At 33.8% G+C, this 27,772-nt stretch overlaps 1 protein-coding gene across 10 annotated transcripts; it reads right to left on the bottom strand.

Annotated features, from left to right (window-relative positions):
* Positions 1 to 239: 239 nt before the first annotated feature.
* On the bottom strand, positions 240 to 18,858 carry LOC149569194 (uncharacterized). Of its 10 annotated transcripts, none has more exons than XR_016362727.1 (4): positions 18,573 to 18,858; positions 18,343 to 18,424; positions 10,459 to 10,592; positions 240 to 787 (listed from the first exon to the last, which is right to left on the bottom strand). XR_016362727.1 is itself a non-coding variant. In XM_089821955.1 (3 exons), the coding sequence occupies exons 1-3, from the start codon at positions 18,733 to 18,735 to the stop codon at positions 634 to 636; spliced, it is 399 nt and encodes a 132-aa protein (XP_089678081.1). In that variant the 5' UTR covers positions 18,736 to 18,819; the 3' UTR covers positions 240 to 633. The 10 variants fall into 10 exon arrangements, 5 of the variants coding, with proteins under 5 accessions (XP_089678081.1, XP_089678080.1, XP_089678079.1 ...); XR_016362726.1 differs by having other exon boundaries at positions 18,557 to 18,820; XR_016362725.1 differs by having other exon boundaries at positions 18,516 to 18,818.
* Between the last annotated feature and the right edge of the window lie 8,914 nt (positions 18,859 to 27,772).

Consider the following 27,772-nt stretch of genomic DNA (forward strand, 5'->3'; position numbering starts at 1 on the left):
TTTGGTGGTTCGAAATGGGCATAAATACTGAAGATTGCTGTCAATTGTAAAAGTATAAATAATTAATTATTCAGCTCTGATGTTTTGGGAGCAATAGATTAAGTGATTTGATCGCTCACATAGGGTAGTAAATCAATGCAGAACATGCAGTAAAGTTTGGCCTCAGCATAAGCCTTTTCATGTGAATCCTCATTCTAAAATAACAACAATTCAGCCGTAGAAACCAGAGAGCTCCAAAATGAACCACAAAATACACCTTTTAAGCTGTGAAACTTAAATGACTGTAACAATTTGGATCCTCAATTAGTCATAGTAGCACAAGAACTATACCTCTAAAATCTGCAGAGCACATTGACTTTTGTAATGCAAGGGTATAGTTCCAGATTGGTTTTCAAAAACATCATTACTTGCTTGACTAAATACTGTTGTATTTATACCACGACAGTCCCATTTCCAAAAGGATAAATGGCTCATGATATAAGACTTGGTGGATTTGAAATGCAGAACAGTTTGTTTTGTCCAGACCCTAAGGACTGTTGCAATTGACTTTGAAGCGGACATGACTTGGACTTTCCATAGGAAAGGGCGTTTCTGAAACTGGGGAATTTGTGAAGGCTCAATTAACACTGGTTTTTATCCAATTGCACTGTATTCTATTGATGGACTGTGGCATGGATCTCCCCTTGTGGTGTCCATTTCAACAGGTTTCAACAGGTTCCTCCAACTATTGTGGTGTTCATTATAACTCCAAATAGCAGTATGAGAAATCCAATAGTTCAATAAGCAGCTGGAATCACAAGACAAATTATTCAAAATATATGAGTGACATGCTTTGCTTGGATTTGATCAGCAGTAGAAAAGATACATTAAAAAAATTCTAGAACCCAAAAGATTGCTCGTTTCCAGAACATAAGAAAAATAAATCATCCAACTCCCAAGCAGAAGACACTAACAATTTTAAATCAAAATAAGAGATGCATAATATTTTTCAACAAGCATGAACCCTGATTGCTGTGTGATATAAAGTGAATGAATGCCCTCGGTTCTTAGCTAGATAAACCATGCCCTAAAGATAATGACAATCACACAGTAATAGGAAATTAATGACAATCACATGCTTTCTTAAGGAATGCTTGCTCAGATCGTCAGAGGATTATAATGAAGTCTTTTATATCACATACGGATTTATATAAATGTTGGAATGCTTGCTCAGATCGTCAGAGGATTATAATGAAGTCTTTTATATCACATTCAGATTTATATAAATGTTGGAAGTTGCACATTATAGAAGATATTGCTCTTATCATAGACACAACCCTAGCTACAGATGTTGCGAGGAATTTTCAACAACTGCTTACTATAATTACATCACAAGAAAATACTAATCCATGAGAAGTGACAAGCAGAACATCAAAGAGCAGTTTGTAAAGTTTGAACTGGTGTGCATATGATGATAAAATTCAAACCTCTAGTTATACAGAGCATGCAACAAATGTTAACATTGGAGTTGACAATCCACAGAAACGATGATGAATATCTCTTGAAACACATTCAAATTACAAGTCCTTTACTTAACGTTCCATCTATTCATTTTTGGCATATAATCCAAAACTGGCATTCAAAGCAGTAGTACTGACATGGATCAAGGCATTCAAAGCAGTAGTACTGACATGGATCAAACTAGACAGAGTCTAAATAACTGACACAAATTAAATGTAATAATCCATCACTAACTGTATGATGAATCAAAAATCCGTCTTATGGCCACATAAGGAATCCAATTATAAAAGCTTATATTTGTGGACACAGTATAACATTGGACTACACATGATAGAAATCAGCTTGTTAAGGTAAATAAGGAAAACCTCAGTCTAGTCTGTTATGCTTAATAATAAGGATGATCTAAGTTAAAAGATGCCAATCCAGATTTTGTGGAGAAATCACCTCAAATTCCACATCACAACTATCCAGTTCATGTAAATTGTCAAACATGAATTTTGCCTGTATAGTTGTGGTCTAGTAGTAATAAAAATTATAATGAGATGCCTATCACAATTTTATACTATTTTGAAAACACAGTGGGGCACTTGCATCATAAAATAAGAAGAATATCATCAGAAATTGTGTGGGAAATTGAATGGGCTTATCATGGGCACATTAAACATTCAACCATATTTAGCAAGATCCTATGATCGTAAATGAGAACAAATTCTACATTGTAATATTCATGTGGTGTACGTATGACTACAAATCCAAATATATGATAAATTGGAAAAACAATCTTATGACCACATTATGTACGCAGGTATATCATGATCAGCATAAATTCTATGGACATGCTATGTGATTGAATTCCAGAATGTAAGAATTGCCTGGCACAGCTAAACAATTAAACACCAATGTACTGTGTTAGTTTGTACTCTATCAGTAAGATAGTCCACTTATCAATAAAATAACCATATTTCAAATCATGGTGGGCTGCTGTGCATATGCAAGTAGGTAAGAATTCACCACTACATATATTAAAAATTAAGATGTCTTTACCATGCCCACATTCTAAATCAATCATATCAAAATTGCCTTGTATTTATAGGCATCCTGTGATAACTAACTATATTTGGGTTAGTAACTAACTCATTTTTGCGCAGTTAGAACAAAGTTATGAACTTCACAAATTCTGTGCAAAAAACGTTGATATCTTAACTTTGACCAAAACTGATAATAGTCACTAATCACAAAAAGAAATTTGAAACCCATAAGGCAAATTAGAAAGAAGATATTGGCTTTGCTAAAACAATTTTGCATCTTTGTCTACTTGATCTTTGATGCTTTTGATGTAACTAATTTTCCACCTAGCCATGTAAGCTTGGATCCTTGTTCATCTAGAACCTCATACCCTTTTATCCTTTAACTGCTGTCACATGTGTTATTAATTCTATGCCATGTGCAAAAACGGTGAGCTCAGAGCTTGAACATGCTCTAAGCAAATTTACATCTAGAAGCACAGGCGAATCATGTAACTTGGAAATGAGATATGTTGAAAATGAACTGTCATCTACACCACTATTGTATTCTACCACTTCCTTGGATTGATACATATAATATGAACGTGAGGCAAATCATCATGTTATATAGTAAGTGCCTGAATCAATAGAGTCCATGGGTGTACTTTAAAAGCTAATAGCCTTAATAAATCTTCGACAAACTTTGTGCCAAATGCCCCTATCTTCTGTAAGTGCATGAAGTGCTTAGGCTGTCATAGTGGTGTACCACATAAAGATATAGATTTGAAAAGTCTTCTTGTATTATATTTGTGTCTTGATGTCTGCTTTTTTTATGTGCCGACCTCTATCTGTCCCCATATTTCCATCATGCTGAAATGATTGTAACAGCAGCTTTCTATTGGTTCTACAAATTCATGGTATTTTGTCTCATTTGACTCTGCTTAATCCATTCATGACTGCTAGAACATTTCTAAGGTCATTGTCTGAAGTAAACTCACGCCCATTATGATTTCCTGGAGATGTATATCTGCTCTCAAAAGATGGCTGCGTGTAACTGGCTCGAAGATCATCAAATATTCTTCCCAAGTCCTGTATTTTTTCTCTTCTACTCATTCTTGCCATGCAAACTCTCAACATTTGATATTTTAACAAATAGATAGTGTTCCACATAGGAGATTTCTTCAATTTATGAAATGTGTAAAGTTACTACAAATTCTGTTATTAAATCATAATACCTTCTATCCTTGCTGTAGATGATCTTCTTTATCTTCTGAATGTAGGAGGTGTTATCAGAATATTAAATGTTGTTCTGAAATTTGTTTTATCTCTGCAATAAATTCGTATAGGCAGAATTGCTTAAAGGAGCAGACTTATTTTTCTTGTGTGTCATTTAACTACAATCACACCTTGTATAAATACCTTAACCAAAGGGCATGTCCCTTAAAGGGACATGACCCTATCTAGGTTGGCCCAAACAATGCATTCTCAGAATCGGCGCCCAAGGAGATAATGTTTAGCAAACAAGAATAACTAAAACTAGTTAAGGTAAATGCCAACACACACTCATCTATGAAATCGCCGATCATGCCTATTCAAGGAAGAATGTATTTAAAGGCCATCATAAGGTAATATACCAAGATGAGGTCTGTACAATCTGCACATTCAGATCTGTATGATGATCGAAGTTATAGTTCTAACACTCCCTCTTAACTTGATAATCATACTGAGAGATAACGTATGTAGCATCATCAATTTCGATGAATAAGCATAGAATGATACTCTATATCTATCTAAATCTTATTTATCTTGTGGTATCATTGAACACATGATACTATGTCATATTACTAGATCTGTGATATGACTTATCACTGATACTAGTGATAACTGTATTGCATGGAATGCAATACATAGGATAAAATCTGAAAAATTATTAAATTTTTCTTTTATCCAAGTTGTGACTCATAAGTACTGGCAATCCTATATCACAACATGATCTTGAGTTAAGATCTACCAGTACACAGGATAAAGTCTGAAGAATAAATTCTTCCTTTATCCGAGTTGTGACCCATAGGCATAGAAATGTCTGTCACAAATGATTTTGAACTCATCTAGATCCGACAGTAGTTCTCTGTTGTTCAGCACATTATCTAAAAGATTGTCATCTCTCATAATGTCTTTTATACAAGTGTTCATTATCTCAGAGATCGTCACCTCTTGAATAAGGAATACAAATGGTGGAGCCCATAATAGTCAATAGCTTGACAATAAAATTATTTTATTTAAAAATTTAAAGAATACAAAAAAATTATAATTCAACCATACCAAGTCTTTTTCTAAAGTGATCTATCTTCACTCGAGAGAGAGGTTTGGTAAGAATATTTGTTATCTGATCTATAATACAAATGTATTCTAATTTTACAGTATTTTTGTCTACCATATCTCTAACATAATGGTAAGGAATTTCAATATGCTTGGATCTATAATGGAAAACTGGATTCACAGAAAACTCGATGGAACTCTGATTATCACAATGAATAACTGTAAGATTCATGGCTTGACCAAATAGTCCCACAAGTAGCTTCCTAAGCGAAACTGCTTCCCCAAAGGCCATTACTGCTGCGATGTATTCGGCTTCTATGAAACTGCGTGCTACTGAAAATTGTTTTCTACATATCCATGATATCATTGTTGATCCTAAATTGAAACAACATCCTGAAATACTTTTTCTATACACTTCCACCCCACTCTGAGTTTGTGAATCCATGTAAATCCAAGTCAACTTTCTCATATTTGAGCGCAAGGTTAAGAGTGCCTTGTCTTAGCCTTGTAAGTATCTCATAATGTGTTTGACTGCAACTAAGTGAATCTCCTTTGGCTCACACATAAACTGACTTAAAGCGTTAACAGCATAGCAAATATCAAGGATTGTATCTACCAAATACATAAGGGACCCAATCATCTGTCTGTAGAGAGTAGAATCTATGGAAGGTGATTCTAATGCTGCTTCTTTAAGTTTATGTAGATTAGTCTCTATTGGAGAAGATATAGACTTGCAATTCCACATTCCAAATCTCTTTAAGATATCTAATGTATACTTTCCTTGATTAAGTATAATGTTGTTAGAATTTCGCCTTACTTCCAGTCCTAGAAAGTAATGAAGGAATCCCAAATCTTTCATCTTGAATTCTCTGATTAGATCCTTCTTGCATTGACCTTTTAGATGATCATCACCTGCTATTAGTAAATCATCAACATACAATATCAAAATTACCATATCATCTTTATCCCTTTTATAATGTAGATTTGGATCAGCTTCATTTTTGGAGAATCCTAAGCCAATGAGATATTTATCAATTCTTTCATACCAAGCCCTTGAAGCCTGTTTAAGCCCGTCGAGAGCTTTCTTGAGCTTGCAAACAAAAGCTTCAGGATCATGAGTTTCAAATCCTTCAGGTTACTCCAAACATACCTCTTTTGTAATCTTTCTATTCAAAAATGTTGTTTTTACATCCATCCGATGTACTTTCTATCCCTTCGATGCTGCAATAGCTAGGACTGCTCTTACAGAGGTGTATTTGGCAACAAGGGCAAATGTTTCTTCATAATCAATCCCTTCTTTCTGAGAGAACCCCCTGGCTACAAATCTAACTTTATATTTTTCAATGCTACTGTTAGCAACATGCTTTATTTTAAATATCCACTTGGAAGAAACAAGAGATTTTCCTTCAGGTCTATGAACAATTTCCCAAACATCATTTTTCATAATGGATTGGTATTCTTCCATCATAGCATCCTTCCAAGCTATATGTTTAATAGCATCTGAAACATCGGTTGGTTCTGATTTAGACAAATCATTTATGTTTGTTGTATAACTAGAAAATCTTTTGGATCTTTTGCTTTCTCTGATTGTTCCTGATAGTGCAACGAAGTCTTGTGCTTCCTCTACTGTCTTAATGACCCAAAGTGGTCTTTTCTTAGAATTTTGAGTTTCTTCAAGATTGAGATTTTGAATTTCATCTTCAATTTCTTCAATGTTCTCCCTCTGAGACTCAGATTCAGTATTTATTTCAGAACTAGGTAACAGAGAGGGATTTTCAAAACTTAGGGCTCTTTTGAATGCCAAATCTTCTTCAAAAATTACATCCCTACTAAGTTCAATATTTTTCTAACCAAGTATGAAAAGCCTATATGCTTTAGATGTTTCACTATACCCTACAAAAATACCTTTCCTCCTGGAGGGTTCTAACTTAGTTCTCTTTTCTTTTGGAACATGTATATATACAGGGCACCCAAAAACCCTAAGGTGACTTATATTGGGTTTAACCTTAGCAAAGACTTCTTCAAGAGTTTTATCTCTAAAGTAGGAGAGAGGACTCTTGTTTTGAATATAGAAGCAGTACAAGAGGCTTCTACCCAAAGATAATATTCTAGATTTTGATCAAATATCATAGCTCTTGCAGCTTCTATAATTGTTCTATTCTTCCTTTCTGCTACTTCATTTTGTTGTGGCTTATAAGGAACAGTATACTCCCTCTTAATTCCTATTTCTTTACAAAATTCTTTAAACAAATCTGAGGTATATTCCCCTCCATTATCAGTCCTAAGAGTTTTAATTTTATGTCTTGAAAAGTTTTCAATTAAGGTTTTAAATTCCTTAAATCTCTTCAGGATTTCTTCTGATTCTTTGCATTTTAAGAAGTAAATCCAATTTTTTCTAGAGAAGTCATCTATTAAAAGTATATAGTACCAGAATCCTCCATGAGAAGGAATAGACATAGGTCCACATAAATCTGAGTGGATTAGTTCCAAAATAGTTTTTCTAGTGTTATCATGAAATAGACTTTTGGTGTTATTACCCAGAGCCCGTCCTTTGCATATGCTTGAGTAATCTTTATTCAATTTAGGTAAACCAGTAACCATCTTCTCCATAGTTGATAAAGTTTTTAAATTTAGATGTCCAAACCTTCTATGCCATATTTCATTTATATCAATAGCTTCATGAAATAAGGCTTGAATAAGTCAACTAGGTTCTGAATTCAATTCATACAAGTACTCTTTTCTTTGACCAATCAACTTTGCTTTCTTAAATGAGGAGTTCTTAGCCCAGGTTATTACTTTACCGTCCATGAATGCAATATTATGTCTATCATCTTCAAGTGTTGTAACCGAGATTAAATTCCTTTTTATTCTTGGTACATAGAGTACTCCTTTGAGAAGAAGAGAATTACCCAACTTTAGTTTCAAGGTGCAATTTCCAATTCCTTTGACGGAATGTGCTGATCACCATTAACCTTTTCTGATATAGAGCATAGTGCTTGTTTGTATCATGTAATATGTCGAGATGATCCACTATCAATCACCCATGCTTTGCTTGAGATTTCATTTGATAGTGGCGAATACAATACACAATTCTCAGGATCATAGTTATCTTTTCCCTAGTAATGTTTGTACAGTTCACTTGCTGTTTAGAATTCTCAGGGCAATTAGATCTGTAGTGTCCAAACTTTTCGTATCTGATGCATTTTATTTTGGATAGATCTTTCTTAAGTTTGTCATTCGTTTGATTACCCTTTTTCTTCTTGAAGTGCTTCTTCTTTCCTTTATGAATTTGTATTAAAAACATTTAGTTCTTCATCTTTTGTTTTCAATTTTCCTCCTTTCTTAAGTTTTCTGGATTCTTCCTGAAGACAATCTCCCTCAAGTCTATTGAAGTCAGGAAGATTATCTCTGGCACTTACTCCTTGTGCGAATGTTTCCCATGAATTTGGCAATCCATCTATAGCCATTAGTGTTAGTTTTGTGTCATTAATGATGGTTCCTATACTTGCAAGTTCATCTCTTAAACTGGCAACCCTAATAAAATATGAATTCATCGATTCTCCCTTCTTTATTTGTATATGATTTAGTTGCCTTTTCAATGCTAGAACTCTAGTTGCATTGTTAACCTCATATGCATTTAGTAATGCATTCATCATATCAAATGTTGTTTGATGTTTCGTTAGCATGGGTACTATATCATTTCTAACCCCATCTAATATGATCTGTATGGCTTTCATGTTTCCTATGCTCCAGATAGTTTTATGAGGTTCAACATTAGGTTCTCTAGATGTTGAATCAACAAATTGTTTTATATCATTTTCTTTAAGAATCATCATGATTCTAAATTTCCAAGCATCAATGTGTTCTTTCCCATCAAACCTGTACTCGGATCTGATTGTGTATGCCATTTGAAGATAGTAGAATGATGCTAGATATATATTAAGTCTAATTATTTAATTTGCTGAGCCTAGGTTCGGCTACCAAAGCTCTGATACTATGTAAAGTTTTTACAAATTCTGTTATTAAATCAGACTTAGATAATACCTTCTATCCTTCTTGTAGATGATCTTCTTTATCTTCTGAATGTAGGAGGTGTTATTAGAAAATTAAATGCTGTTCTGAAATTTGTTTTATCTCTGCAATAAATTCATACAGGCAGAATTGCTTAAAGGGGCAGACTTATTCTTCTTGTGTGTCCTTTCACTACAATCACAACTTGTATAAATACCTTAATCAAAGGGCATGTCCCTTGAAGAGACATGACCCTATCTAGGTCGGCCCATACAATGCATTCTCAGAATCAGCGCCCAAGGAGATAATGTTTAGCAAACAAAAATAACTAAAATTAGTTAAGGTAAATGCTAACGCACACTCATCTATGAAATTGCCGATCATGCCTATTCAAGGAGCAATTTATTTAAAGGCCATTATAAGGTAATATACCAAGATAAGATCTGTGTGATCTGCACAGTCAGATTTGTATGATGATCGAAGTTATAGTTTTTAACAAAATGTGCATTTGTGTTTCTGGAAAGATTGTGTGCAAATTTCAGACATCAATATTTGAAAGATTGTTGTCAAAAAATTCGAACACAATCTTTCCAAAAACATAAATGCAAATAGATAGAGTGCCAAGTGCCAACTGGTACGATATTTAATAAAACAAATTTCTGTGTTGTGCGCTTTCGATGTGAGCAATTTGTCAAATGATTGGTGTGCTATTCCGCATTTGTCATTTTGTTACAGACATCAAAGCTAATAGCAAGATATTCAAAGCTCTTCATTTCATTTCCTGAGTACCCATGTATACTATCTATTGCGCAACATGCTTCCAATGATTCTTGGCATGGCACCGGTCTCAACAAGAACGGCAGAAATAGATTATGAACCTTTCAGCACATCTGTTTTATGAAAACTCTTGCACTTATGGCATTTCTTGTGACATCGCTGCTTTAATAGCTTTTGGTGGGCCGATTTCTCTATGAGGCATTTTGTCAAATAGTTGCAGTATAATCTATGTTTCCACAATTTGCATGCATGTCCATTGCGGCTATTTCCTCATGAGGCAATCTTGGCATGAGTGTTCTATATCTGCATTCCACACAGCAAGGATATTAGTAAAAATCTGCCAAGTGCTTTTGTTTGATCACAGCGATGGAAATCAATATTTATTCCAACCAATCCATAATGTGCATCCTGTTCTGGCAACATCTCCAAGTTTTACCCAAAACTTCACCTCAACCCATTGCATATCACGAATCATATTCAAGAATCCTCTAACATTTTCATCATCTAGTTAAAAAGAATTAATAATTGTTTCTTGGAATAGGGTTTGATCGTAAAGTTCAAAATGCTCCATTTGGGAGCTTTTGGAGCCACAACCCGAGTTGAGTTATGTCTGCTTGGATTTTGAACAATAACAACTTAACCAGTTATGAGTTTGACCATACAGAGCATAGAGGTTTTGGTTTTGACTTTTTTGAGCAATTTAAAGAAATAATTTGAAATGTTCAATTTTTGAGCATTTAAAACTACTAAGTTATACATGTTCAATTTTTGAGCGCACGCAATCTTTTAAATTGTTTTGATTTTGAAATTCTCAAATGCCTTAGAAAAATTGGTTGTGAATGCTCACTTTTCAAGCATTAAGAACTATTAAGTGCCATGGATCTCCCCTTGTGGTGTCCGTTTCAACAGGTTCTCCAACTATTGCATTGTCCATTCCAACTCCAAATAGCAGTATGAGAAATCCAATAGTTCATTAAGCAGCTGGAATCAGAAGACAAAGTATTCAAACTATATGAGTGACATGCTTTAGTCGGATTTGATCAGCAGCGGGAAAAAAAATCTAGAATCCAAAAGATAGCTTGATTTCAGTGCATAAGAAAAATAAATCATCCAACTCCCAAGCAGAAGACACTAACAATTTTAAATAAAAAATAAGAGATACAAAATATTTTTCAACAAGCATGAATCCTGATCGTTGTGAGATATAAAGTGAATGAATGCCCTCAGTTCTTAGATAGATATACCATGCCCTAAAGATAATGATGCTCTAAACAGTAATACTAAGTTGCCGATTCGGGTTCAGGGACGGATTTGGGTTCGAGGTTCGGGTTTGTGGGTTCAGGCTAAATTTGTTTTCACCATTTGGGTTTGTGAGTGAGTGTGTGTGTGTGTACATATATACACACACACAACAGAAAAATGTATAGTTGCAAAACAAAGTCATTTCACAGTATGAATAATTGTTGCTTGATCATTGATCAGTGCCAAATGTCAACGACAAACATTAAATACTCACTCATTAATCTATCTTCATGATTGTAAAAAAACTCATACATTGAATTACTAGATTGCAAAACATAGACCTAGTTCATCAAATAATAAAGTTTGAAACATAATGATAGATGACAAGTGTTTAGTAGTTTATCAATGATCATAGTATCAAATGCTCTGCGAGGGCCAAATGGATCATCATAAAATGAGGGATCAATGGCTTCATCCTCGATTGCAACTATATCTTGATCCTCATCATTGGAACCCAAACTCGTTCCACTAGTCCCATATGCTGCTATATGATCATCCTCCTCAACATAAGAGATTAGATGAGTGAACTGTCTTTATTAGGTTCCTTTTAGAGTTGCATAAAAAAATAATTCAAAAACACTCTTTAAAGTTGTTTTATTTCACATTTTGGACCCTACTGCCACAAGTTCACCATGGGTTCGCTGTGTTCACCCGGGTTCACTCCAGCAAGGACCCGGACAAACCCGCAGTCCAAACTAAAGATTGTACCTGGACCCACAGCGAACCTGGGAGCAAATCCAGACCCGGACCTGAATCTGGGCAGCAGGGGACAAATCCAGCTTCTTAGCAGTAACAGCAAGTTAATGACAATCGCATGCTTTCTTAAGGAATGCTTGCTCCAATCGTCAGAGGATTATAATGAAGTCTTTTATATCACATACGGATTTATATAAATGTGGAAAGTTACACATTATAGAAGATATTGCTCTTGCCATAGACACAACCCTAGCTACAGATGTTGCAAGGAATTTTCAATTTAACTGCTTACTATAATTACATCACAAGTAATTACTAATCTAATCTATAAGAAGTGACAAGCAGAACATCAAAGAACAGTTTGTAAAAGCTTGAACTGGGTTCAATGTGCATATGATGATGAAATTCAAACCTCTAGTTATATAGAGGGTCCAACAAATGTTAACATTGGAATTGACAATCCACAGAAATGAAGATGAACATCTCTTGAAACACGTTCAAATTACAAGCCCTTTGCTATTCATTTTGGCATATAATCCAAAACTGGCATTCGAAGCAGTAGTACTGACATGGATCAGCATAGGCAGAATCTAAATACACAAATTAAACGTAGGAATCCATAACTAACTGTATGATGAATCAAAAATATGTCTCATGGCCACATAAGATATCCAATTATAAAAGCTTAGATTTGTGGACACAGTATAACATTGGATTACACATGGTAGAAATCAGCTTGTTAAGGTAAACAAGCAAAACCTCAATCTAGTCAGTTATGCTTAATCATAAGGATGATCTAAGTAGAAAGATACCAATCCAGATTTTGTGGGGAAAGTATGACCACAAATTCCACATCAGAACTATCCAATTCATGTAAATTGTCAAACATAAAGTTAGCATGTATAGTTGTGGTCTAGTAGTAGTAAAAATTAAAATGGAACACGTATTACAATGTCATACTATTTTGAAAACACAGTGGGGCACTTGCCATCATAAAATAAGAAGAATATCAATGTGTCGGAAATTGAATAGGCTTATCATGGGCACATTAAACTTTCAACCATATTCACCTAGATTCTGTGATCATAAATGAGAACAAATTCTACATTGTGATATTCATGTGGTGTATGTATGACTCCAAATCCAAATATATGATAAATTGGAAAAACAATCTTATGACCACATTAAGTACACATGTATATCATGTTTAGCATAAATTCTATGGACATGCTATGTGATTTAATTCCACCATGTAGGAATTTCCTGGCACAGCTAAACAATTAAACAGCAATGTACTCTGTTAGTCTGTAATCTATCAGTAATATAGTCCACTTGTCAATAAAATAAGCATATTTCAAATCATGGACTGCTGTGCATATACAAGTAGGTAAGAATTCACCACTGGATATATGAAAAATTTAGATGTCTTTACCATGCCCACGTTCTAAGTCAATTATATCAAGCTAGATTCCATGAGCACGCTATGCAAGTGAATCTCACATTGTGGAATTGCCCAATTCAGGTAGGCTTTAAAACCTATATGCAATCTGTTGGGTTATGGTAAAGGAGAAAGAGGGTTGCCTATCACAATGAGAATCCATAATATAAATATTAGTAGGGAAATACAAGCAAAAGTAACGTAAGAATCCTTCACTATAAATGAGAAGATAAGACAGAATCCTTCACCAAACAAAAATGAGAAATTGACAGCCTTACTTATGGCTAGATGATGTATCCAATTATGTCAACATAATGCCATAGAGTATAGACATTGTGTTCCATTAAATAACACACTGTGGGAATCAGTCAATTCAGATGAGCATTCAAGCCTAGATATAGCCTGCTAGGATCAGAGACTTGCACTAGGAAGGAGCAGTTATCACAAAGATGAGCTTTGTTCAAAGCCAGATAAGATGTTTTCCACATGAAATTGATCTCCAAAATTATTCCCCTCTTTCATGTCATACTATTTTTTGGACACGGTTTGATTGGGTTTTTGTTGCACCATGTATACAGCACATGTGCCACAGGGATGTCAAGTTGGAGACTACTTTATTAGATGGAAACTCTTCTCCATGGATGAAAATATGAGGCCATTATTGGATGAAGTTCCTTTAAACAAAACAGACTATTAAATCAGTTCTGAGATAACACAATGTGGGAATCAGGCAGTTCAGATGAACATTCAAACCTAGCTATAGCCTGTTAGGATTATAGACTTGCACTAGGAAGGAGCAGTTATCACAAAGATGAGCTTAGTTCAAAACCAGATAAGATGTTTTCCACGTGAAATTGATCTCCAAAATTATTCCCCTCTTTCATGACATACTGTTTTTTGGACACGGTTTGATTGGGTTTTTGTTGCACCTTGTATACAACATGTGCGCCACAGGGATGTCAAGTTGGAGAATACTTTATTAGATGGAAACTCTTCTCCATGGATGAAAATATGAAACCACTATTGGATGAAGTTCCTTTAAACAAAATAGGCTATTAGATCAATTCTGAAATAACACACTGTGAGAATCAGTCAGCTCAAATGAACATTCAAACCTAGATATAGCCAATTAGGTTTAGAGGCTCGCACTAGGATGGAGCAGTTATCACAAAGATGAGCTTGGTTCAAAACCAGATAAGCTGTTTTCCATAGGAAATTGATCTCCAACATTATTCCCCTCTTTCATGTCGTACTATTTTTTGCACACGGTTTGATTGGGTTTTCGTTCAACCATGTATACAGCATGTGTGCCACAGGGATGCCAAGTTGGAGAATACTTAATCAGATGGAAACTCTTCTCCATAAATGAAAATATGAGGCCACAATTGGATGAAGTTCCTTTAAACAAAACAAACAAAGAAAAGATGCATGACATAACAGAATTTAGTTAAAAATATAAAATCTCACAATGAAAAACTTTGCAGTGTAGGGGACGATTAAAACAGGACAAGAATGAAACCAAGGATCCTTCCAACTTTTAGCATGAGCAGACCGAAGTTATTGATATCCCAAAAAACAAAGAAAAGAAGATTTGAGAGACTGTAATTCAACATTAGAAGATTCTTCACTAAAATTTGACAAATCAATAACACTCCAAGACTCCGCACCTCTGTGTGTTTCTCTCTCAAAAGAATTGTGCATTTAAAAATTAAGAACCCTAAAAAGAAAAAGAAAAATTATTACTTGCAAATAGTTTAGTGTTATGAAAGTAAAATGCATGTGTCTGTCATTCTAATAATTGGCCAACAGTATCATTTTAAAAGGACTTGCAACAACTTTGAAATTGAGGCGTTATATCGTTCATTTCCCTATGGCATTGCATCAACAGACTATTAAATCGGCTCTGAAATAGAATTGCACATGTATGTGAAAGGCTGAAAACTAAAACCTTGAGAAACAGCAATAATTAGACCAAAATAATCAAATATTTAAGAGATGGGGCAAATACAACTACCCAAATAAAACAAAATGAGAGGGATCTCAGTAGTACATAAGCAACACACGATTATAAACTCTATGCACATTGTACGAGTGGAATGATGATAATCTCCTAGTAGTCTGGACTCTCAAATGAGAAAGCTGAATATATTTTGATGAAATATTTCAACCCACTAGCTTTTCATCTCAATCTCCAGAAATAAGCACAAGAAGGTCTACATGAATTAAGAAGAGAGAAGTCGTACCCACCTCACCACAAAGTGACTCAAAGGAAAGTTTCATGTCTTCTTTTCATCTCGGTCTCCAGAAATAAGCACGAGAAGGATACATGAATTAAGAAGAGAGAAATGATACCCACCTCGCCCCAAAGTGACTCGAAGGAAAGTTTCATGTCTTCTTTTCATCTCAATCTCCAGAAATAAGCAGAAGAAGGGATACATGAATTAAGAAGAGGGAAGTGGTACCCACCTCACCCCAAAGTAACTCAAAGGAAAGTTTCATTTGCACTCCACCTTTCCATTAAGGTTTGTAAATTAGATTGTTCATGTACACCTATCCCACTCATCTTCTGACTGAATCATGATTAATAAAACGATTATCGCCTTCTATGATGGAGAAAATTGCCAAATAGTAGTCACAATGACTGCGACAATGAAAATAAGAGCATTTTTATGCAATTTTGATCTTAATCTTGGAGGCAATGTTAAGGCAGTGAAATACAACGCATCAATTTTGTCCATTTGGAGAACCAACCAATTCTCCCAATAAATGCAGTCTTCAGAATAACTCGAGCCCTTATGAACAATCATAGGTGGTTTGCAAACCACCTGAAATCTATCTAATCGAATTTCTCATGTAAGGCCCACAAAAACATCGACTTATGTAAGGTTCTGGCTTGATTTTTTATTCAAATCTCAAAAAGGGTTGTCTATCTATATATAGATGACTTCATTGATCTAAGCTGATAGGGAGTGACTTTGGCATGATTGAGAGTATTTTTTACCTTAACCTTATCGCTGCATTTGGGAGACCTCTCTATTGGCTATTGAGAGTATTTTTGACCTTAATCTTATTGCTGCACTTGAGAGACCTCTCTATTGGCTAAAGGAAGATGATTACAGCAAGCTTCTTGTTGTCCTCAAATTCAGCATGGCACTACAGGTCTAAGGCTCTAAGGATTGCTTCATTTTAAGATATTAGCAAGTTGCACAGTTGGCTTATTTCTATCAGCATGTGGTCAAACTTGCTATGCATATTAAATCTTCAATGTCATTGTATTAGAAAAATGAATAAAACTGGAATTATTCGAATTAGAATTTTTCTTATCAGCAAAACTCATTTTTCCATTTGTTACCTTATCTCTCTATAGGTAGAACTAAAGGGAAAAAACAATTAGGGGCGCATGTTACATTTGGATGCTCTAGGACGCTAACAGATCATGGCAAAAGCTATGCACTTTCATATCTTTCCCATATTGTAATTTGAGTTTACCAAAGTTCATGCTCTAAATAGTAGCTCATGTTTGTCAGGAAGTGCATGGTGAAAACTTTGGTTGGAGGAGGGAATATGCACTTGCTGATCAGGCATCCAATCTTGATGACCTAGGGATTAGACCTCATTGCATGATGGATCCCCTCACCCCCTAGATATATTAATTTCTGTAGCTTTACGTAGGCATGTCTAGAAATGTGGTTTACTATGGCCAATTTGGCATTGAACTTGACTTCTGATTTGACAAAATCTGATGCTATGTGCCCTCGACAACTTTAAAACTCTGAGCACACATACTAATCATAAAATTGATTATGCCATGACAATGGTTTCAATGGGCTTTGTAGTAACATTTGTAAACTGTACCCATAATAATGTGCAAAGCATCTCAGTAAGATTTAACCACAAGATATTCAAGTCTCGAGGCTGGCTAGACAATGTAACATCTTGAATCTGTTGAATGTTATCTAACACAAGATGTTCAAATTTTTTTTGAATGCCTTAAGCTCATATGCATATTGCAAAAATGCTGCAAAATGCTTTAGCCATTTACCTTATATAATTCAGTCCGCAACATATCATCTTGACTGTGTAGGCTCTACCAAGAGATATAATTTTATTCTTTATGTCTTGTGACATCAGCCACCTTGGTTAATCTAGGATTATATTGATATTTCTATCCGAAAGATAAGTCTAAAATTTCTCACTTAGATTGCTTTGGTTAGCTATCACTCCAAGTATATTTATAATTTATCTCTTTTTTATAGTTATACCAATTCTTTCCAGTCAATATTTTAGATCAATATTTGCATACCCAGGTGTATCTTTCATTCCAAACTAAAAAGAGCATAGCAGCAATTCCTTTTTGGTTGCATCAACTTGACATAGTAAATCAACCCCTTCTATCTCTGATGTTTATTCTCGGAGCTAAGATCATTTATATATGTAATAGCATCTGCAAGCATAGAAGCCTTATCCATCTTTGAGACATTTTCTGCTACAGCACGAACCTCGCAGAATTTCTAGTTTAACAGGGCTTGACATCAGAAAGCTCTGATTCAATAGTAGAACGCAAACCTGACTTGCAAAAAAATTAAGTGCCCAAAACTTGATATCATGCAAGTCGCATAATAAGATGTGACCACAACCTAAGAGTAGACTATAACACAAGGAAATGACTTCCAAATTACCCATTAGTGCTCTATGTCCTCTCCCTCTTTGGTAGTCCAAGGAAAGGACAAACGATGCCCCGTCATGACATGAGTCGGGGACGTGACACATTACCCATAGTTTCTTCTGGTCAAGAAAATGAAAGATCAACAAAGAAGTGTATTGAGCATCTAGTTCTTATGTGACTGAATCCTAATTCTACTTGTGCCATTCTGTTTTTCTCTTCGAAGGTTTTTGACCTAATTGAGGACTATGAAATTGTAATTAGAATGGATATGATAATATGCACTGCATCTGATAATCATGAACTACATAAATTTGTCGTAAATACCTCACATATGTTGTTTTTGGTTCTACCAGGCAATATAGATAACCACAGAACAGACTGGGACGGGAAAATGTTGATTACGTTGGTTTAAAATTTTAAAATGTATAGACCATAAAGTACAATAAATTTGCTGTGATTTCAGACTAAAGGAAACTATTCATTTATTGCTGTTCATTGAAGGAAAGCTGTACATTATCAAAATTCAACACAAAACCCAAAATTTGTTAACTTTGACACTGCTCTGGCCTTATGAAAATGATAACTAGTAATGCAGGCCACAGAGTCAGAGGCAAAATTTTAATACCCACTATTTGAAACTCAGGGAGGAGATTGCTCCTGCCGCCGTCGCCAGGCAAGCATAACCAAAACCACGGAGTTTTCGGTCAATGGCTGCACAGACACAAATAATGAACACGCTACATTAGCAGGCAGAAGAAAAGATCAAAATCAAAGAGAACACAGCAGGAAACCGCTGGCATGCCTTTGCTACTGCAGACCTCAAACACATGATATTGTAAAAACCTGCCAAAAACCGTACTAATATCATCCCTGCGGTCCAAAAATGCCCACAGTAAACAGTACCCCGCCACGAAAAATGAAGGCCATAGCACGTTACAGACCCGTGATGACCCACTCTCGTAGCAATGCACAGGTGAAACAACAGCAGGTCCGTGGCCGCTGCTGCAACCGCCAAAATGCATTCACGACTACACACCCCGATCATTCCAAGCCAACTGGGGCCGAGTTTGTTCAGAGAGGCGTACTTATGTGAATAGAAAATAATTATAGGGTCTCTTTTGGGAGAGGTTGGTGTGCAATATAATAACTGTGAAATAAATTTTAGTTTAAGAAATATTTTTATACGAAAATAAAATTAAAAGTTAAATGTATTTCATTTTATAATAAATGAAGTAATATGTTCATTCTAAATATATAAAAGTTAAATGCCTGGATTATGCTAGTTCTATATTAAGTTTAGTAATTATGCTCATTTCAAATGAAATGGAGGTATTAGTATATAAAACAAGTGAATGGTTTTAAGGTCTAGACATAAGTGTTAGTTGTATAGATTCATAATTCAACTTTCATAATAGTCTTAAAGTAGCATATATAAATGTAGTTTAAATTAATGTACTATTTTTTTGGCAGATTTTGGCACTATAATCATCTTGCAAGCAAGAAATATGATTTATCTATATAAAGATGATGATTTTATTTATTAAAAGTATCATCACATAAGTGAACAATATTTACAATATACTAGTATAGTTCTCCACGAATTTAGTGTGGGAGTTACTCATCATAAAAACTAAATATCCCATCCATCAAACTGTTTAATAACAACTATCTTGTAATTTTAATTTTATTGAATAAATATAAGTAAATTCTCACATTTACTTTGAGAGTTGGGTAGCCATTTGCTCAATGAATTGAGTTGCTTGAGTGCAAACAAAGAGATATTCAACATATATTATGCAACATAGAATGACCCAAATTTAATTTTTGAAGAAGATAACAAAAATGTTTAATGATCATTTAAACTTGATTTAGACAAGTGGAAAGGATGGAAATACACATCATATGAGTTTTTTGTCGTTTAAGAGCAAGAGACAAGTTCATAATAACAATCCATTGAATAATTATTGTTTAATATTCATGATAATATTTAAATGTATAATATTGCAAAAGTGCAATAATTTCATTAAAAAAATTTCAAAGAACTTATACTAAACAAAATGCTTGCTATAAGAAAAATGAAGTAGCTCTAAAACTAATCCCAACATGTCCCCTTACCATCCATTGGACACAATAAGTTTTTTATGAAGATCAAGTGGGCCTAATGTATATATGAGTTGAATCCAACACTTCAAAAGAAGTCTTAATCATTATAAATAGATACAAAAGAACTACATATAGAGTCAAAATAATAATAAATAGAGTTGTCATCTGATTTTTGAAAGGTGTTGTTTGTCCCTCCCAACTAAGTTAGGGACTAATATTTTGGGGGCTCTATTTTGACTTAATCTCCACCTCAATTTCTGTGCAAACATCCCAAAATTCGCTTTACACAAAGGTGTGTGAAAAACCAAAGCTTAATGATCATTTAAACTTGATGTAGGCAAGTGGAAAGGATGGAAATGTGTATCATACAATTTTTTTTGTCATTTAAGAGCACGAGACAAGTTCATAATAACAATCTATTAAATAATTTTTTTAAATATTTATGATAATATTTAAATGTATAATATGACACATAAAAAATTATTAAAATAACTCATCGTATACTAAACAAAATGCTTACTATAAGAAAAATGAAGTAGCACTAAAACTAATCCTAACATGTAATTCTCACAAGGGCATTGACATGTTTAGTTTATTACTACAAACCACTTTTCCAATTGACCAACTAAGTATGCATGCATTGGTATTTCTGTTCTCAATCACTTATTCTATGTGTGTTTCTTCTAAACATATAGGTTTTCAGGGTTGAGTCAATTAACTTACCCTATAGTTTGAAAAAAAAAACTGTAGTATTATTTATGCCTTTTACTATTACACATTTGGCTTGTATGGACTACCACTTTGACTTGGTATACTTTTGCATAGTTTATTTTATAGAAGACCATTTTATCATAGTTGTGTGCAAACTTCTTGCATGATGCTAGTCATTGTATTCTAGGTCTTTCTATTCCATATCATACCTGAGTCCTTATATCTACCTCTATCAAAATATTGGCCATATAAGTCTTTCCTTATTTATTCCAACTTTGATGGATCTGAATGATAATGAATGCAAACTTTCTTTATGTTAAACCTTATCTATCAAAGCTCATAGTCTTCTTCTTAATTTTCTAGAAATAAATAACCATTACAATAGTGAGGTAAATTCATAGTGAAATTATGATTGCCATTTGAATTATTTTAAGCATATTGAGATTCAAAAATGCTATGAGCAATTCAGTATTCAAGTGTAAATATTGTTCACATGGAAAACTAAAGGTTCCTAGTAGAGAGAACGCATTCAAATATATCCATAATTCTCTACTAACTTATAAAAAATGAAATTATCTAGATATATTGTAAAAAATCCTAAAGATTGTGTGTAGTTGGAATCTTCTCTTAGGCGCACCATAAACTACAGACAACAACATAAATAAAAACATTTATATTTTACATTTTGAATTGATATATTTTTATCATAAACATCGTTGAAGAATAACATGCATATAGCTTCCAAAATATCATTTGATTAATGACCGAAATAGAAAATTGTTTGATTTGGATAACTAGGGGGCAAATCAATTATCACATAGGTCATTTAAACACTTTTTCACAAACTTAACCTTATACACTTTCATATCAATAGCTTGATAAACATATCAAACTTTAAGATTCAATTTGATTTAAATACTTACAAATTTTAAACATATTTCTTCTTAATATAGTGAGTATTAGAGTATTCATTCAATTTATGTATGTTTATGTCTAATTACATAATTACCTTTTAGTGTATACCGACTTGTAGCAATAATTAGTAAACATGAAAACAAACATGCAACACAATAAAAATTCACATAATTTGACATAAGTATTTAATGTGGAAACCCTATAAAGGGAAAAACCGCTGTGGAACAGGCAACCCAAAAATTGAACTCTTTTGAAGTGAGCTCTATTAGAAGCTTGCCTTGTTAAAGGTTACATACACATCATAACATATGACCTTGTTAGAGGATTTTCACCAAAGATCATCTAGACCTTATCACTCCATGAAACTTCTATAGAGTGGCATGCTCTAAAGGATTTAAAAACATTACTATTGAATATTACCATATAGGATTTCAGGTAAAGTCACATATCTTTGTCACCTTTAAGGATATCGAAACCTATTGTGGTCAAATCTCATTTCTCTATCAAAACACCTTCTTTTTTTTCAAAAAGTAAAAATACTCTTTAATAGATCTCAAATTCAATATCATCATTATATAAATTCCTGAGTGTTTTGATTAGTTATAATATGTTATAATTTCAAAATATTATAAGTCGATATTTCAACACTTCAGAATATGCTCCCTCAAAAAAGGAAAAAAATAGTAAATCATATCAAAAAAATAAAAATTTGTATTTATCTCTAGAGGAAAGAGTCCTCTTCATGAATATGTAATTTTTTTTCAAAAAGTTGTAGATTTGATAGGGAAGTTTTGACAGGAGGAAAAAATTGTTGGATTATAATAAGGTCGACCTTGAGTGCTCATAACAAAGAAAATATACATAAAAAATAATTATTTCTTTTTTTTTTTCCCTAGCGATACATGTCATCTATAAAATATTTTTAAATCATAATTAAAAAGGATGATTTTCATGTACTTGTTTGATGGGAACTACACCCTATATTTTTTACAATTAAAAAAGGGACTTCAATTTTTTTTAAAGTAATTAAATTCTTACTCAAAAAATTATAAAAATTATAGGCATAAAATTCATCCAATCCTACACATTTCATCAGTTTACATCATCTTCAAATTCTAAACAAAAATACCATTTTTTTGTCATTAAAGTTGAACAGTAGCATTTTAATATCCTTTTTCTTTATAAAAGGTGACACAAGTTTATGTTTTTACCCTTTTACAAGACTATTAGGTCAACTTGATTAAGATATTTTATACTACAAATGTTAAAATGTAACAATGAAATGATATGTTAGGTTTAGCACTACCTTACTTGTTTAGATATTTATTCTTCTTTGTCTCGATCATATATCAATCCTTCTAATCGTTTCTCTAGATGATCATTTAAACTTGATTTAGGCAAGTGGAAAGGATGGAAATATGTATCATACGAGTTTTTTGTCATTTAAGAGCATGAGATGAGTTCATAATAATAATCCATTGAATAATTATTTTTTAATATTTATGATAATATTTAAACGTATAATATTGCAAAATTATAACAATTTCATAAAAAAAGGGAACTTATCTTGTAGAAAACAAAATGCTTACTATTAGAAAAATGAAGTAGCCCTAAAACTAATCCCAATATGTCCCCTTACCATCCATTGGACACGATAAGTTTTTAATGAAGATCAAGCATGCCTAGTGTATATTTGAGTTGAATCCAACACTTCAAAAGAAGTCTTAATCATGATAAATGGATATGTAAGAACTATATATAGAGCCTAAATAATAATAAATAGAGTTATTGTTTGATTTTTGAAAGGCATTGTTAGTCCCTACCAACTAAGTTAGGGACTAATGTTTTGGGGGCTCTATCTTGAATTATTATCCACCTCAATTTCTGTGAAAACATCCCAAAATTGGGTTGACAAAGGTGTGCAAAAAATCAAAGCTTAATGATCATTTAAACTTGATTTAGGCAAGTGGAAAGGATGGAAATATGTATCATACATTTTTTTCATCATTTAAGAGCACAAGACAAGTTTTGATGAGGGCATAAGCTAAGACAAAATGAACACAACATGAAAAGGAGAATTATATTATTAGAAATGAAATGCTATTACATTTAGTACAACAAAGATAGACTCCACTACATGCCCTATGAGCTTACAATACAATCAAATTCTGGAGAAAACCCCTTCGCACAGTACCTTTTATTCAAACTCTACAAAAAAATTTCCTTTACAATGCAAGAAATAACCTTAAGTAACCCAAATTAGGTTTAGGGTTAGGAATACAATTTAGAATATGTCATTTGGAATCCACCACCAAAGTAGAAGGTTCTAGAAGACGTGTCAAAAGTCGATGCAAATTTGGAAGAATCCAAAAAATGATAGTCCAACTTTTGAGAGGCATAACTTTTGATTTGGGACTCTAATTGACAAACCATTTACATTTTCAAAAAAACTCTCTAAGTACTCTATAACTCTATGAATAAAATTTTCTCATAACCTATTTTTTGGACCTGTACAAGGCCGTTTAGTGCCTCAAATCTTACTTTGAAGTGTTCTTAGGGGGTCTCCAAGAAACTTAAAACTATAATAACTTTCAAACTGTAAGGTCTTTTGACCTGATTTTTTCTCTGGAGTACCTTAAATTACAAGTAAAATCACCCCTCCAACTTACACCCCCTAACTCATCATAATAATGGATTAATTACAAAATGTCCCATTTTCTACACTAGCACATATCCTGAGGTGGTCAAAAACACTAAATCATAAAATCAATAGTGGAACTAAGAGAATTGGAATCTTTATTTGGCCAAGATGGTATCCAGAAATGCACACACATTAAATGAAAACTAACACTAAGCATGTCTTTGGGTGATACAAGATCGCCCTTACACCACTAGATTCTCCTGCATCAAACACCCAGGGTAAATTGAAAAGTGACCCTGTCACTTTACAATTAGTTGAGGAAAACCCAAATTGGAAACCCCCATCTTGAATAACCAAGATGAATCTTCCACTGGTCGTCCCTTCTATTTCACTAGGTACTCATACTACATGTTTCTAGTACAATGGCCCTTACGACTATCCAGAATTTCTTCAATCTCCTCCTTCTCAAAAGTAGGAATGGGACATGACTCTAGTATCAACTCCTCCTCTACACCATCTTCATGATATTATGTTAAGTCGACAATATTGAAATTAGGGGAAATATGGATCTCATCTGAAAATTCTACTTTATCCGCATTCCCTGAATCATTTTTTTTCAAATTCTTATAGGGACCAAAATTCTCCATCTTTGTCTTGTTGTACGTGCCACTGGAAATTGTTCCTTCCTCAAGTACACCATAACTAGATCCCCAACTTGGAACTCCTTATGTCTCCTCTTTTGATTTTCTCTAGCCTTATATTGTAGGTTCATCTTGGTAATATGTGCACGTACCTCCATTTATAGGTTTTTGACATGTTCAGCAATGTCTTCTACCTCAACACTACTCCTCTCTCCTTGCTCCATCTTCCTCAACTCTGGTGTAGTATGTGGTCTACTCCCATACACAATTTGGAATGGTGACCTACTAGTACTCCTATTCACTAAATTATTATAAGAAAATTTTGCTTGTGATAGAATCAAATCCCATCCCTTAGGATGATCTCCTACTAAACACCTCAACAAATTTCCCAGACTTCTATTCACCACTTCATTTTCTCCATCAGTCTACAAATGATGTGTAGAACTATACTTTAATTATGTCTTCAACTTCTTCCACAAAGTTCTCCAAGAATACCCAACAAATTGTGTATCTTTGTCAGAAATAATACTTTTTGGAAGACCATGTAGCCTCACCACCTGTCTGAAAAATAAATCTACAATATGCACTGCATCATTATTTTTATGGTAGGGAATGAAATCTACCATCTTGGAAAGCTATCAACTACCACAAATACATAATCATTACCCCTTTGTTTCATGGATAACCCAAGAACAAAATCCATACTTATGTCCTCCTAGGGCTTTGATAGAACAAGCAATGGTTGATAGTCTACTATTCTTACTGGCTCCTTTATGTTAGAAATGTTTAGAATAACTGAGAGGGGGTGTGGTATGAATCAGTTACTCAAGGTCCATATGTACCATTTGAACAATTAAACATAAACATTCAATGTTCTGCATATCCTGTTGTTGCTCAGTCTCTACTGTATAAAAGCAAAATTAGTGTCCTACTATCTTAAACATAACATACTTTGTTGAATATAAAATGTAAAGCATGTAAAGCATTCAACACAAGTTTTGACACTAGGATTTCATGTAGAATCCCAATTTGGGAAAAACCACTAGCAACATGTCAATATTTTTTCACTCTTTCAAAGTGAGCTCTGTTAGGAGCCAACCTTGTTAAAGGTTTACAATACACACTAGTAAATGTGACCTAGTTAGAGAATTTAATCACCCTATTAAGAGTGGTCTTGTTAGAGAACTTTGATCATTCCGCTTAGAATCTCACCTTGTTAAAGGATTTACATAGATTGTTAAGTCTTCCAAATGACTGTTAGGTCAACCTCTATTAAAATGATTTCAATAAAAACTATTTACAATTGTTAAAAAGAAAATAGTAGGTTTTAATATGTATGATTACAACTCACTTTGCATGTTTAGATCAATGTTGTGTTCATTTTTCGAGTCACTGATAAGCTTTCCATTTTCATCTTTGTTTCGATTTGCTTGGCGGCCCTTCAAACAATTAGACTTCACCTAACAATAAAACTTAAGCCTTCTGCTTAGATTCACTTATCAATATTAGCAGCATCTATCTAAGCAATCTTCTTTAGCTTCATATTCACTAACACACTCTTATATTCACCTTTGTGTGTCTTTGATCCACCTTTCTCTATGCGCACCTCTCACATACATTCACACACATAGTGACACTCACACATCTTCATTCAGCATTGTGCCTCTTTATACAGGTAATTCTTGCTTTATTATTTTCCAAAATCATCATAGATCTTAGGGTTTGCGATCAGGTTCAACATGATTCATTGTATCTATCCATCTTCTTGATCTTCCTTTAGAAACTTCTCTAGAATCTATCTATTAGGCCTTTATATAATCCTCATCTTGAATTTAATAATCTAACTCATCAATCTTATCTTCAACGTGGTTTACATCTCCTAAGAAATCAACTAAGTCCACTAAGAATCACAATTTCCTAAAAATTCATTCTCAACATTGTTACTCGAGAATCACTAAGTCCTGACACTCGGTCGTCACTTAATACTTATTCATTATAAAACATTTGTCTCGGCATCAACTATCTTGCTCGGTCAATACTGATGCTCAGTTAACATTAGATTTTCTTGGCACTTATTGTGGCTCGATTAACACTAGCATCACTTGACATTCCTTTACATTTACTCTATTGCTCAGCTTAGCTGAACTTTCTTGCTATAAACAATCACTTTTGTCTCATCAAATTCTAACTAACCAAATGTCTATTTGTAGCTTCCTTTTCATAACTCAACCTTTCCTTTAGGTGCTATGAGCAATTTGTCAAATCCTCTTCATTAATCAAAATAGATATGACATCTAGATTAGGTAGCAACATGCCTTATCAATAGATTTGACATCAATGACAAAACAATAATTGTTCCAATTGTAATTTTCAATAATCTCCCTCCTTGGCATTGATGGGAACATCTTTACAATTCATCTCTACATCTTAAGAATAGTACCTCACTTTGTTACCATGCAATCCAAAAATATTTTCCCCCTCTAAGATAATAGTTCTCCCTCTTGCTTCATTTTCTCCTTCTTTGAAATTTTGTATACCTCTCATTTTCTTAATTATGGCTCCCCTCGCTGGTATATGGTTTTTGTTGGAAATGATTGAAAAGATCATGAATGAAGAATAATGGAACTGGTAAAGAATGTTTTCAATCATTGTTTTTTATTGATGTCAAAATTTCTACTTGCACGAATGACAATTGCTTAAGTGATCCAAATACTATCAATTGGTTGATTGACAAGGAGGAGGCAATCAATAAGATGTAACTAGAGCACCTAGAGAAAGGTTGAAGTTATGATGTTGTAATGAAGTATAAGGATCAACTAAGCCATTGATGAAATAGTGTATTGTTGACATACTCTAAGACACAGGGAATGGACACACTAAGACACATCAAAGATGTAAGGTTTAACTAAGTCATTTGTAAAGCATAACTAAGTTCATTTGTGAGAGTCGAGCAAGCTAGTTAGTGCTGAGAAAATTCTCAGTTGAAGCCAAGCAAGTTCGACTTTAGTGTGTGCCAAGAAATTCTTCAGGTGCCGAGCAAGATCATTT

Source organism: Cupressus sempervirens, chromosome 3 (genome assembly GCF_028749045.1).
Source record: "Cupressus sempervirens isolate cs-2001-9-10 chromosome 3, ASM2874904v1, whole genome shotgun sequence".
Classification (NCBI taxonomy): Eukaryota; Viridiplantae; Streptophyta; class Pinopsida; order Cupressales; family Cupressaceae; genus Cupressus; species Cupressus sempervirens.